Here is a 14,835-nt window from a genome sequence, read left to right as displayed (position 1 = left end):
AAGTTTCTATTTTTGCTCAATAGCATTCTTTGAGATTCACTCACACTGATGCCATGTAGCTGTGGTACATTATCTTCACCTCTGAACTGTAATCCACTTATGAACATACCACAGTTTATTTATCTATTCTACTGCTAGGAGACATTTCACTTGATTCCAGTTCTGCTGCTATTAGGAAGACCACTCTGGAAGCAGTCTTGTACTTGTTTCCTAGTACTCATAGACAGGAGATTCTCTAGGGTACAGGTCTAGAAGAAGTATATTGAAGGATTGCTGAGTATGCTTCTAAGTCATGTCAAACTGTTTTCCAAAGTGGTTGTCCCAATTTACAATTCTGACAGCAGGAAGTAAGAGTTCTAGGGCTCATATCTTCACTATACTTAGTAGTGTCACACTTCCTTTTTGCCAGTCCACTGGGTGAGAAAAATGGTATCTCACTGTAGTTTTAAAGACAACTTTTCAAGGCCAGTTAATTTTTAACAGTTTTCTAAATACACTCCATCGGCCATAGATACGGTGATTTACCAATACAAATCCAATCTAACATGTAGCATAGTGTCGGTACATTCATCTCCTCACACCATTTAGCACTAGTGACCTGAATGTGTTCATGCAACTTTAAAAGTAAGCAATATTTGCTCTGGGAAAATAAATGATTCTCAAAAAAATAGCTACCATATGCCCTGCAAAACTTTCTCTTAACTAGCAAGGCTTGGGCCATTATTCTGAAGTTAAACATTTTGAACAATTAGGAAGTAAGAGTGTTGCCTTTAAGTGAATCCAGATCAGAGAGGGGAGAATGTTAACTAACATATAAAATCGAATGTGACACGTACTCTAGAACAATCAGCAGCAGCACAACACACTGGAAGCTTAACTTTCCAATGACATCAAGGGAGCAACCCCTCTTCGACACAACTTGGTTTACTCCACCCACACCTACGAAGAACTCTCTTAAGCAAAGAACGTCGCAGCTCAAACTATTCAGCCCTGATACAGGATGGTTCCTGAATGTCCATCTGTATAGGCCCTTATCTTGGTCTTTCCAATGGAAGGAAAGAAACCTGAAAATGCCTTGTAGTATATCCAAGTTTATGTCTCTGGAAGAACAGCTTGCCCTGATCAACTGTGTCCTACTCTAGGGAGTAGGTACGGCAGGTTATACATTGTCACTGACTCAGTACTCTTCTAATGAGACAAACAAGTCCAATAGGGAGTGAGGAGGCCTGAAGTTTAAAATGCTTATGGGCTTAAATATCACTTGAAATTTAGCTACTATCAGGGCCAGACGAATGATCCTTCACAATTGAGCAATTTCATGTTCTGAAATAAGCCAAACTCCAGGATGAAAAGGAATTAACTACCAAAACTTCTTTTTAAAGAATTCAGTTGTGACTTATCAAATATATTCTTAGAAATATGAAAAATCTGTATCTTTCGTGCTTGTGCAGTCACTTATTTTCCACCTTTCCCTGTCCTATCCCACCCCTTTGCCTCATGTAGAATTTATGTAGAAATAGGCCCAGGCAAATGTCGAAGTGTATTTTTTAAATCCCATGATAATTATACTGACCTGACAGAGCACGGTTATAATAATCTCCAGAAAGGGTGAAGTGGGCATAGCCTTCAGGGCTAGTTCTTACATGCTGCAGAAAATTCAGACCTGCAATGAAAGCAAATCTTATTGCAGTGGCAGGGCGGGAACAACCAAAACTTTCTTTTGCTGACAAATCATATAAAAGAGATGTTAGAAAAACAAACACACAGATACAGAGAACAGTAGTGGTTACCAGAGGAGAAGGGACAGGGGCGAGAGCAGGGGTGATCAACTGTATGGTGATGGACAGGAACTAGATTTTTGGTAGTGAGCACATGGTAATGTATACAGAAATGGAAATATAATACTGTACACGAGAAACTTATATAATGTTATAAACTGATGTTACCTTAATAAAAATAAAACAAAGAGATGTTAGTTACAGCTACCACTGATGATCTTATAGGAGAACACACAGATGTATCAAAATTTGATATTTTGTTCATCATGGTTTTTTTAATAAATTCTGATTTTTAAAAATACTCCATTAAAATATCATTTATCTTAATTACTGAGTTTTGTGGTACCCCTTTAAATGTTGTGAGTGAGGTAAATGCCTCATTTGCCCCCCCACCAATACCAGCCCCAGCATCCAGGTGTATCTCAAGCCTGTGGGAACATTAAAAACATTCCTACCTGAATATCTGAGAAGAAGGCAGAATAATTGAGAACAGTCATGCCTTCATAAATATTAGCTCAAAATTTCAAGATTACCGTAGAAAAATAAGAAATAATTATTTTCTGCAGAAAAGATACTCATGGAAACAGTCAAAATTCCAGTTGTTAGTTTCAATCAAGTGGGCCTTGTGGTGGCTAGAAGCACAAGGAAAAAGAAAATCTCTACAATGTGTAAAAGGTCAAATTAAATCCCCAGAACCAACTTTTCCTTGAAGGGAAAAGAGGCTAGCAAGATCAAAACAAAAGAAAATTAAAAGTAAACACATCGGTAAGATTCTCCTTTACTCTCCTCAGAAGCCTCATCTGACACAGCTTGCAAAGATGCGATTGAGGATAAAGCCCTCCTGCCCTGGTCTCCACTCTGCTGAAGGACGGCTCTCAGGTGAATAGGGTTTCACCTCCTACCCGGCCTACGGAGGAGACTCTGGTGAGCCTCTGTGTTTTTTAATTTTCAAAAGACATACAGCTTGGAAACACTACTTTCTAAGCTTATCTTTTAAATTCCTTTAATAACAGTACTCCCTACAACCTTTAGATACACGAAAAGATAAACAAAATGGAGAGATCAGGAATTATTTAACTAGAGCTGTTAATAGAACAGAAATTTCATCAATGACAATTTCTATTATTCCCAAGCCATGGTCTGAAGGCCACATATGGCAAATAAATACACGTTTCTTTAAAATACAAATAATGGAAAACATATGTAAAACCATCATCTAAATTTCTCCCATTCTATTAAGTACGGGACAGCACGAACAACGTGAAGAAAAGACGGTGGTTCACTGCACATCTTCTCGATGAACCCGAGGGTCGGGCGAGCACTCACGGGAGAAGGTGAGCTCAGCGAGAGGGACGTCGCAGTCCATGCAGTCGTCGATAAAGCAGATGCACACGCTCTCAGCTTTCATCTCCACGCCCGAGATCAACCGTGCCGGTGCAGCCACCTGGCCCTCTCGGCTGTTAGAGGCCAGGGAAAGAGACGTCAGGGGTTCAGCATTCTTGAACAGCCAACTTGCTGCCTTTTTCAGTTGACCTGCAAAGAAATTAAAAGGTGATCAGTTCAATCCGTTCCCACAGCTACTCAAGCAAATCAGAGAGGAAACAGAGAAATACATTTGATAGGGACCTACTGGACAGCCCAAGAGAACCTTAATGCCAGACAGACATAACAAAGAAAAAACAGCACAATAACAGGAATCCTGCTCTTTAGCAAACAGAACAAGGCCCTCTTTGCTGCACACCTCCACTCAAGTTTACCGCACCTTTCATGACCTGGCTCAAAATGTCTCCAGGAAGCCATCCTTCCTCTACTGTGACATCTGTTGAAGGAGACGAGAAAAGAGGAAAGGAGAGGATCCAACATTCCAGGTGCCACTCGGTACTATAATACTTAATCTTCCCTATGTAGTCTTGCATATCCTGATGTGCTGCTTTGTTAAGTGTTCTCAAATGTCTTACGTTGTACATACTTTGTCTTCTCAACCATGTGTGTAATATAAAACTATTAAATAACACCCCCTGAACACAACCAGATTGCTAAAGCTAAAAAAGAACAGAACAGAAAAAAGAAAAGCAATGCAACCCCACACTTATAAATTACCAGAGGCCAGTGCATGTAACGGTGGTAAGTGGTAAAGGGCATGGGCTTTGGAGCAAGATGGCCTGGCTTCTGATCTTGGCACTTACCAGCTGTTGGATCTTGGACAAGTTACTTGATCTCTCTATGCCCGACAGCACCCGCTTACAGGACGGACATGAGGAGGAAACAAATGAGTACGTGGGAGGTTCTCAGATCAGAGCCTGGCATATAACAAAGGCTCTATAAACATTAGTTGGTATTATCATCTTCATTATTGATGGAAATAAACCTTAGTTACTAAAGAAATAAAAATTGAAATCCAAAAGGCTCTTAGAAATTTTTCTAATGTGTTTGAATTGTTAAAGAAAGAGTAAAAGTAAGAAATGTAAACATTAAGGGGTATGAAGTTAATTAAACCAAGAAGCAATGATGACTAGGTAAAAACAAAACTAAGAAACACAAGATAACTAGGTCTACCTTCATTTTCTCCAGAGGAAAGAGACAGGTAATGCAAACAATTGTGATGAAACCATGTTAAGTGGTCAAAGTTTAACCTGGTACAATCCTTTTCAAAAAAGATTTGTCAATTCAAGCAAAGAGGCTGAAAAATATATCTATATTCTCTGATCCAGTTTTTACAATATGAAGTCTCACTACCAAAGAAACAGTTAAAAAGATGTAGACAAAAGTTCATACACAAAAATATTTATTACAGAATTGTGTATGATAATGAAAGAATGAAAAACAACTTAAGAATGGTTAAATCATACTGTATCCTCTGATCAAATGTAAAAAAATCAATGTTTACAAATAATGTTAATGACATGGGAAGACGCTGCTATTAAGTATACATTTTAATAAAATTGTAATTATAATTCTATAAAATTGTTATTTGCAATACGATCTACCAACATGTATAATATTACGTGTGTGTGTATACACACACACACACACACGTATGTTGGATACACGGGCATACCTCGTTTTATTGCACTTTGCTAATACTGTGCTTTTTACAGATTGAAGATTTGTGGCAACCCTGTGTCGAGCAGGTATACCGGCACCATTTTCCAACAGCATTACTTAATTAAGACATGCACATTTTTAAGACATAACGCTACTGCACGCTCAACAGACTACAGTGTAGTGTAAACGTAACTTTTATATGCACCGGGAAGCCAAAAAATTTGTATGACTCGCTCTATTGCAATATTTTCTTTATTGCGGTGGTCTGAAACTGAACCCCCAATATCTCCAAGGTCTGCCTGTATACAGTACATAGAGAAATAAAAAGAGAGAATATACATGCAAGTATCAAGACTGGGAAAAAATACAGCTCTTGCTGTATCTCTGATTTGAAGAGAAAGGGGAACAAAGAGGGAGGTGGAGAGGTAGTGTGATGCAGAGGAAAGAACACGGGCACACCTGGCTTTAAACCCATCCCACCCCGCATTAACAGGTGGCCTGAGACGAGTTTATGTACCCTATCTGAGCTGGTTTCTCCAACTGGAGTGAGGGTAATGATGCCTGCCTCCAAGGGTATGAGGATTCAACAAGAAGCAGGACTAGGCCCAGAGGAACTCAATAAATGGCCATGCCTACCAGCGTCACTGCCATTACCACTCCCACTAGCAACAGTGCTAACATCTACAGAGCACATGCTGTGTGTCAGGTACCTTCTCATGTCCTTTGCATAGAGTGACTTCTTTATTTCAAACCTCTGAGGGATGTCCTCTTATCCTCACTCTACAGATAAGGAAGCACGGGTACAGAGACATGAAACTTGCCCAAGTCACGAACAAGTAGCCAGCAGGTGGCGAGTAAGGACCTGAAGTCAGGCAGTCAGCTCCAGAGCCCACAGCCATGTCCACTATAAAATCCTGTGTCTCATTATTACTGGCCCAAGTTATCTTCAGCCCACAGAAAATCATGGAGGGTCTCCAAAACACACTCCAGCTCATGGAAAGATAAACATTATCAAGATAAACAGCTGATAAAGGAAAGCCTTATTCAAATTACCTTGACACACCAAGAGAGCTTTGCGGCAGTCATCCATGCCAAACCCCAGCTCCTGCAGTCTAGCCAGTTGTAACTCTGGGGGGGGGGGCGGGAAATGGTATATATATTTTTGTAAGTAATTTAATGTAAATTAACCCACAGACTAATTGAAGCAAAAAAGAACCAAAAAAAAACAAGAAAAGAAATTCAGAAACTGGGGACTCAAACACTGCACTGCTATAGGCAAAAGTAGCTCCTAATTAGAATTTATCAACTGTACCCTGAAATTTTTAAGTCTTTTCCCTATATTGGCTGTCTTTTAAATGCTTACAACTGAAACTTAGTATTATTATCCATATAACTTGGGAGGAAAACTTGAAGTTTAAAACTAAACCTTAGCATTATCCATATCTCTGGAAGAAACTGTAAAAGGAAAAATACTGTAGGCTAGAACAGTTGGTTTGGGCTGTTCATTTTTAATTTAAAAAAAATTAGACAGTCATACTTATGACCTACAATTATACTTAATGACACAATTCTACCCTGAACAATTTAACTGTGCAAAAGAAAATCTGAAAAGTTAAAAAGAAGGGGAGTTTTGGGAAGACTGAGTGGGTTTTATGGTTAATACTTACCCAAGACAGGGTCTAAGGTGTGTCTTGTCCCTTCTCTGATTTCCTCTCCCCTTCGAGATGCACCAGGAAGGTAAGTGCTGAAGGAGTTGGCGTCCAAGGCCACTGTGTCTGGTACTGCAGCATTAGCTTGCTCTGGGATGGATTTTGCAATGGCAAGAAACAGCTGAACATCATTATAGGAGAGTCTGATATCCAGGGCCTGTAACTGAATCTAACAAAATTTAAAAGGTGGCAGTTTTTAAAGTTGCACTTGCTTTTGTGTCCACACCTCTTACAGGTATCACTCTAATTCAAGTTCTAGAAATCCAACAGACATTTCTCATTGTGAAGACAGGGGAGATCTTGAAATTAAGCATTAATAGCCATGAGGTAAAATGTCCCAGCTGTGAGGTCAAATGCCACAAAACTGTACCAAATACAAAATACTAAGCAAGGAAAATTACTAGAGCACTTAATACTTCAGTAGAATGATTTTCATACAAGCACATTAATCATCAAAGCAGAGAATCGGAGAATGGCTCTGGTGGAGACAGGATCACCTATTAGCAACACTCTGTTAATCCATTTTGCTTTGATCTATTTAATTTTTTAAAATCTCTGACCACCCAACAAAATTTATCTCTCCTTTATTCAAACAGAACTTTAAATGAGTCATGTTCCACATTAATATTTCTGAAAATCTGGTCCTCCTCAGACAACAGCAACTCAGCTACCACCGGTAAAAGCAGTACAGACACCAACACAAGACCACTTTAAAATGGGATGTCTGTTTGAAGGCTGGGTATAGTGCTTTATTTCTTACTTATTTTTCATTATTTTTGAAGCCCGAAAATCAGAATGGCTTTTCTCTCTCTTTCAATCCTCCTACGGTTCAGATGGATTACTAATTAATGATTCTCCCTCTACCGAAGAAATATAACATCAGTCTTAAGCCGTCCCTGCCTGGCTTCACCTGCTCTGCTTCTCCTCCCCTCTCCTCCTCACTGCCCTATAGACTTCTTTCTTCTAGTGAGACCTCCCTCGGTCTCAGGTCTGCTGGGCCATTTCTGCCCCTGACTCTGCTGCTTCCTAATTTGGAATGCTCTCCTTCTCGGCCTATTTACATCCTACCCCTCTGATCAGACTCACTTTTAGCTTCACTCACAGTCAATATTCCTAACTCTGCTTTCTGTAAAGTTTTATAGAACTTCAAGATCACACCAGACAATTAAAAGGTCTTTTATCCTCCACAAGACTGAAAGATCTTCTAGGGCAGAGACACTGCCATATTTATTTTGTATTTGCTGAAGTAACGAAAATGTTGTTGAGTTTGGCAGAGTTAAGTAAGCAGTTCAAGCAAAGGAAAGTGTTTGCGAGTGTCTCAGTGTGTTACACAGATTTGTCATCATTACCTCTAAGACAGGTGGGAAGTCTTCACTATTGAATGCATCCATCAATCCTGAACTATTCTGGTAAGAAGAATTCCCCACCAGCTCCACTTGAATTTGTACTGGATCAACAATTGAAAGAGCTGTGTCTTGCTCATTTCCTAGTCGGCATGAAAACACCTAGAGAGTGAAATGCAATATGGCAGGAATTAATGTCTGATTCAGGAAGAGTCTAACCATCAGGAGAAAAGGAGACCGTCTCAGAAGCACTCAGCCCTATAATATCAAAAGCCCAGAGCAAGCACTGAAATGAACATTGTGAAGAGGGAGGCTGAGGCTCTCACCCACTGCCAGGAGCGCAGTGGTTCGCCTGTGGGAAAGGCAGTTTAGCAATATGTAACAAGAGGCTTAAAAACATCACACCCTTTGATCCAGTAATCCTACTTCTTACTAGGAACTAGCCCAAGGAAATAATGCAAAACATAGAAAAATTCACTGAACCATTATTTAACAGTTAATCAAAAAATTAAGAGCAACCAAAGTTTTATCACATCTACTCGGAATATTTTGTGGCCATTTAAAAGGAACGGTTTAAAAGACCATATGAAACATAAGAAGACAGTTACAATATAGGTTATGTGAAAAAGCAGCCCAATCAAAATAATATTACGCCATAACTATAAGGAAAGAAACACATCAAAATGTCAAGAGAGATTATGTAAGGTGGGATAGGTGATTTTTTCCCCTCCCCTTCCCTAATTTTATGTAATATAGTTGTTACTTTCACAACTGAAAATAAATACATTAATTTTTGAACCTAGGTGAAAGGTACACAGGGGTTCATTATATTATTGTTTACTTTGTGTATGTTTGAAATGTTCTATAATTTAAAAAAAAAACATATTTATGGGGGGAGAAAAGGGGGGAGAAAAGGGAGAAAAGGGTCCCATCCTACGACCAAATTATGTTGCACGCTCAAGAAGACAGAAGAAAGCATTGCTTTGGTCTCCCTTGCTCCCTCCCCGCTTTTTGGCATTTTCTAGTGCTACTGAAAAACACGCGCCACCAAGGTCCTCTGCTGTATTCGAGATTAACTCATCATTTTGCTTTCTTTATAAGTTCTCCCCCAATGACGTATTAGGGAGGTCTTAAAATTCAGATCCAATTGTGCTGCCTAAAGAACAAGATTGAAAGGAATTTCCAGGAATCTCAAATATTTTGCCATGTAGTTTTTCTAAGGGTTTGGAGCAGGAAAGTTTCGTTTTCCTTTTTCCTTCAGGGGCTTCTGCTACACAAAACCCAACGGTACCTGACAGTTCATTAATTAATCACTAAACTTTTCCATTCAAAGCTGGTATTGTGGTGGCTTGGAAAGCAGATGAATCGCAATTTCATGACCAACTCACATCACATCACACCAGCATGCAAATCCCTCTCCTCTCACACTGAGGTTTCTTTACATGAGAGAAACAAGTGGTAGAGAAATAAAATCTCTACAGGTTTTATTCAGCTATTTCTGACCAGAAAAAAAAAAAAAAAGAAGTTCCATATGCTGCTGACAGTGAAAATAATTTTTGTTCGTTCAACCTCTGAAATACCACTGGAAAGAAACTGGGTATGAAAAAGCTTAATCATAAATGGGAAGGAAATGATGAGTATCCCTAACCAAATATTCTAATATTCTAACAAGAGGAATGTTAGTTGAGATCAGTGACTTAAGAACATTTGACAGAGATAATAATCTACCTCGTTTCTCCTTCTGTCTCCACACATCCTGGCTTAAAAAGAGGCAGAGCAGTTTCTGCTGGACATTGTATAATGTAATTTTCTGGCTACAAAAGCCATCCCAGTGCAAATCAGCCCCTTCATGAGATCAGATCAGAACCACAAGCACCTCTATTAGAGACTCAGTCCTTTAGGTCAGGCCTGACTCTCTAGACGTGCCCTTTTATACATCAGATATTCCCAGAAGGATAACACAAAAAGTCCTTAACACTTTTATAGACAAGTTTCCATGACCATAAAGCCCTAGGTCTTTGGAGGGACAAGCACTGAACTGGGGGGAAGGGGATACAGGAGCAACAAGGACCCCTTCCTCACCTTCACAGTTCGCCAGGGCCTAGACCTGCAGAACTAGAGGACACAACAAGGAGCCCGGCAGGGTAATGGGGACTAGAAGAGTTTCCTCGAACTTTCTGAGGAAGGGAGGGCGAGAGAGAAAGAGGTAAAAGTCCCTCCACACATTCACAGCCTGACACTGGGCGACTGAATTCACACATTAGAATAACCTGGTAGATTTGAGGAGAAAATGAAGAGACGAGGACAAGGGCCCTCCAATCCCATTCATTATTTCCCTGAATGAAAGTTTAGGAGGTAAAATTCTCCTCCAGATGCTTTTCTCTTGAGCCAAACATTTAGTGTTTCAATCAACACACAGACTTCTTACCTCAATGCCAAACAAACTTCCTGAAAAGGGCCGATCGACAAACCGGGGCTTATAGGTGAGCACTGTGGTGCCTTTGAGAATGATGGCGTTGGTATCGAAGCAGGACACATCTTCAACGACCACAAACTCCGTGCCTGGAAAGGACGGCATTGTCAACTAAGCCAAAGCTGTGAGGTGGAAAGCAGCAGGCTGTCGCAAACCAGGCAGCACGTTTACTGGGCGGGGGCTGACACATCGGCCAGAAAGGTGCGTTCTGCAGGACGCCTGCCGACACTCGCTTCACTCCCACCCCGAACAAGTTCTCTGTATCTGGCCAGCCACAGCTGAGCTGACAGAGCACTGCACAGGCAGAAAAGACTGGGATGCAGTTTCTCTCTTTAGCATATAGTTTTAAGCTAGGTCTCCTGGGAGGCAGAACAGACATTCAGAAGCTCCCTCGTCAAATGACGACTTGTTTTAAAAATCCCAGGAAGTGGATTCAGATACTAATGTTGGCTAGGCAGCATAAAGCACTAGGTCATCTATGTAGCTGTTTAAGTTGTTTACAAAGAATGTGGACTAATTTAACGTAGACTTTTTTTAATTAGTAGAAACAGACAGTTTTCTATTCATCTGTACATGGCAAATTTACTTTTCGTTTTCATCAAAAAACATGTATAAATTGAACTTTTGAAACTAAATCCACTTCAAGTGCAGTGTGCTCTCCAGCTTCTTCCAAACCACTGAGCAGTAGATAGGGTATATCACAGACAGAACAATAAATAGTATATCTTAGTACAGTACATCTTATGTACAGATGTACTGTAAGAGTCTACTAGTTAACAAAAACTGTAGTAAATCTGCTTGTAAAGGAAAATATTCTTTTTGTAAAGAAAGTAACAATCCCCTCACTTATTTATCTTCTACACTGAGATGTTCACATACCACCTTTGCTTAAACTCTGTAAGGTACAACTGCTGAGGCCCTAGAGATCAAACAGAAAATTGAAGCCAGATTTAACATTGGGAAAAAAGACCACTGCCCAGGTGGGTATTCAGGCCAGGCATATGCATTAGGGCAGCAGAGGAGAGGGACTAGATCCTGAAGCCCAGTGTGGGTCAGCTCAGTGTGGGCCAGGCAATCCCACCTGAAAACGGAGGTCAGGAACTTTGACACCTGTTGGTCTGCAAAGGACGCAAATGTGTAAGAGTGCTCGTGTCAAAATGCAGAGGCAACAGAAAAGTCATCCTGTAAGACACATATGGAGCCTAATATCCAAACTAAGAATCAGTGACTCACAACTACATATACTTACCTGTTACATTGACCTTGACCTCCAGGTGCTTTTCAGTAGACACAGGAAGGGAAGACCGCTTGGTAACTACTCCACTTTTCACGGTTTTGGGAATTACAGCAGATTCACTGCTAGAGTTACGGTGGCGTGAAGGAGTAACTTTAGTTTGCTTCTTAATATCACTGGGGGTGTGGAGAAAATCGTGCACTAACAGTAGCCAGTCAAATATGAGAAACACACGGAGATTGTTGAGAACTACTGTGAAACAGGAGGAATCCTTTGTAGACCTGCAAGAAGGAAGATCATAAAAATAAAATAGGAAAAGAGAAATATGATATTTCATTAACTTGCAAATATGTGACTCAATTGGGGCAGGTGGTACTCCAGCATTTTCTAAACTGAACTTTGAGTATCAATAAACTCTGAATCCGGGTTTAATAAAATATTCAGTGTATGTTTTCAGAAGTCAGTCAGATTCTTCAACAAAAAGGAATACGCTGTAAGAAAGCAATAGAGTGCGTGTCGTCCAGCAGTTCCCAACCGGGGTGATTCTGTCCCCTGGAGACATTTTTGCCACAACTGAAGGGGTTCCTACAGGCATCTAGGCATCTGGTGGGCAGAAGTCAGGGACGAGGCTAAACATCCCACAACGTACAGGAGAGGCTCCACAACACGGAATGTTCTAACCCACAATGTCACCAGCGCTGAGGCTGAGAAATGCCGGTGTAGTAGGAAGAGCGCAGGCTTAAATCTTGTCACTTATAAGCTGTGTTATCTTGGGTAAGCCACCTACCTTCTCTGAGCCTGCTTCGCCACTTATAAACTGAGAAATAATAACACTGTAAGAGATAAAGCACCGGGCACATAACAGGTTCGAAAAATGTCAGTTCCCTTCCCTACAGGCTGTTTCTAGAAGATCAATGAGGCACTCTTTCTCTGATGTCTAGGATCACTTCTTTATAAACATCCAATTTACATACTAGTATGAAATGGTTTTTCTAGCTGGAACCGGCCTGAAAGCCCATATCTTTCAGCCAAAGAAGGTAGACAGATAAGATTACATTAACTGTGGGTGTAACCCCAAGTGCCCTAGAAGTAGAGATGCGGGAGAAGGGGAGAGAGTATTAGTTTTGTTGTCCTCATTATCCCAAATTCTATATTTGGGGTGAAATATAGAATTATAGTCCAAGGAGGACTCTCAGGCCTGGCCTCAAACCATGGTGCGGTCAGGGGCTTATCCAGGCCCTGTTAGTATATCAGCAGGCAGAGATGGGTAAGATAGAAGAGGGATGGGCTAGGGACACCCCTATAGAGTTTTCTGGGTTGAACTTTGTTCTATGAGCCCAAAATCACTTCTGGGGCTCTGCTTCACATACCTGCTTCCCAGTCCTAAAAGGGGCTTCTATTCAGGAAAAGCTGATTTGGAGATATTTTTAAGGCTGGCCTCTCTAGGCTCTTATTTCTCCTAAACCTGGCTCACTGCCTCTAGAAAAAGGGCACAATGGTGCATGTCTCCTTCATACAGACACAGCATTTTTCACAGAAACACTTTACCCTTTTGTAATAGAGAAAAAATGTTGCCCTCAGTAAAATTTTTCCACCCCATTTTGAACACAGATCGTCAGAGCTATGAACTAACTGGAAAAGTCAAAGTGTGTCTGATCCCTTTTCTGGAAAATATTTCAAGGCTTTAAACACTGTGAAGTGATTTATATTTGACACACAAATTCCCAACAGAAGAGCAATTCTTCTTGAGACACAGAAGGCGTTCAAAAGTTCCAATCAAGAGAACATTTTAACCCTATCACTAACAATGGTATTTCTGTTAGCAAGAGCCAAGGTGTAGGACTTTATTACTAGCCTCCAAGAAATTATACACCTTCAGTATATAAATATATCAACATTTTAAGGCTCCTTCTACATTAAAAATATGATAAGTGGGACAACTAGATGATATTTAGGAAGCCAGATCAACAGCAAAGCAAACCCAAAAGGAAACTGTTTCTGCAGATGCACCAAAGAGCAATACATGCAAGCCCTCTGTTCAAATAAACATCATCTTCAAACAAAGGAACTGCAAATCACAGCCAGCTTATCATCTGACTACAGTCAGGCCAATCACTAAAAGGTGGTAGGCCTGACAAGTGTTAGAAAAGACACGGGCTTTGAAATCAGAGGCCCAAGCCCAAGTCTCAGCTCTGACTACTTCATTCACTGGCTGTGTGATCTTAGAAGAGTTATTTAACCCCCTCCAAGCTTCTATATCGGTATCCGTAAAACAGGGAAGAAGTGACCCACTGGACAGACTTGTGAGAATTAAGTTAAAGGTGGGTAAAGTGCCTGGCCCATGGTGCAGCTCAGTAAGAGGCAACTAGCATTCTTATTACTGAACTTTTTTAAAGTTCATGCAGAAGTTTAAATATCTACTTTGCTAGACTTCCTAAAGGCATATGGAGATAGCGACCCCGCCCTAAAAAAAACCTCAACCCCGAGGAATTCACTGAACAGCACGCTGAAATGTCAGACATATTTAAACATACAAATATAAGAACAATCTTGATAATTTTTTTTTCCTTTTTTGCCTAACCAAGATGTTTTTCCCAGCCTTCTTACTTACTGGTTTATATTTACAATTTATCTGGTAACATTAAGCACTAAGAGAATGAAACCAACATCAGTTCCAAAGGTCTCCTTTTGAATCTCTATCGATCAGACATAATTTTTCAGTTTTCCAGTATAGGCCCACCTAGTCATAAAATCTTAACAGTAGTGTTTCATCAAATAACACAAGCTACATCAGGAATCATCACAACAGCTCCCATCTGTGCCAAGTGGTATATGCCAGAATATCTTAAGCACTACCTCCACCCTATGCATGAGGTGGGTCAGGTGGGCACAGTTATTCTTTCCTATTTCATAGAAGATGAAAATGCAGCTGAAAGAGATGAAGGAACTTGTCCTTGGATGCATTACTAGAAAGTGGTAGAGCGAGGTTTGAGCCCAGCTATACGATCCGCAAACATGGGCTCTTTCTACACACAACACTGCCTCCCATAATACCAGGAAGAAAAACATAATCTAGTTCAAAGAGGCTAAAGCTCTTTTTACATGGAGAAGTCAGTCATTAAGACTTGCATGAACAAATCAATAATGCAAGTCAAAACCACTTTCGCTTCTGCTATTTCTATAGACCAAAAGACTTTTATTTTCCTCTTACATAAGCACAATTTCTTCCTTCCCCAAGTCACTTTACATATTA

The 14,835-nt window shown here is 40.3% G+C and overlaps 1 protein-coding gene across 4 annotated transcripts in view; it reads right to left on the bottom strand.

Annotated features, from left to right (window-relative positions):
* Positions 1-14,835, bottom strand: part of VPS13D (vacuolar protein sorting 13 homolog D) — a 242,401-nt gene that overhangs the window by 157,286 nt on the left and 70,280 nt on the right. For all 4 annotated transcript variants that reach the window (XM_067720898.1, XM_067720908.1, XM_067720916.1 and 1 more), the window contains exons 31-37: positions 11,598-11,863; positions 10,304-10,437; positions 7,882-8,037; positions 6,491-6,701; positions 5,877-5,951; positions 3,105-3,311; positions 1,574-1,663 (exon numbers count right to left, since the gene is read on the bottom strand). In XM_067720898.1, coding sequence (XP_067576999.1) covers positions 1,574-1,663; positions 3,105-3,311; positions 5,877-5,951; positions 6,491-6,701; positions 7,882-8,037; positions 10,304-10,437; positions 11,598-11,863 — 1,139 coding nt within the window. The remainder of the gene's footprint in view (positions 1-1,573; positions 1,664-3,104; positions 3,312-5,876; positions 5,952-6,490; positions 6,702-7,881; positions 8,038-10,303; positions 10,438-11,597; positions 11,864-14,835) is intronic.

Source organism: Pseudorca crassidens, chromosome 2 (assembly GCF_039906515.1).
Source record: "Pseudorca crassidens isolate mPseCra1 chromosome 2, mPseCra1.hap1, whole genome shotgun sequence".
NCBI classification, from domain to species: Eukaryota; Metazoa; Chordata; class Mammalia; order Artiodactyla; family Delphinidae; genus Pseudorca; species Pseudorca crassidens.
The sequence above is the reverse complement of the archived record's forward strand: the minus strand, read 5'-3'. Positions and strand labels throughout refer to the sequence as shown.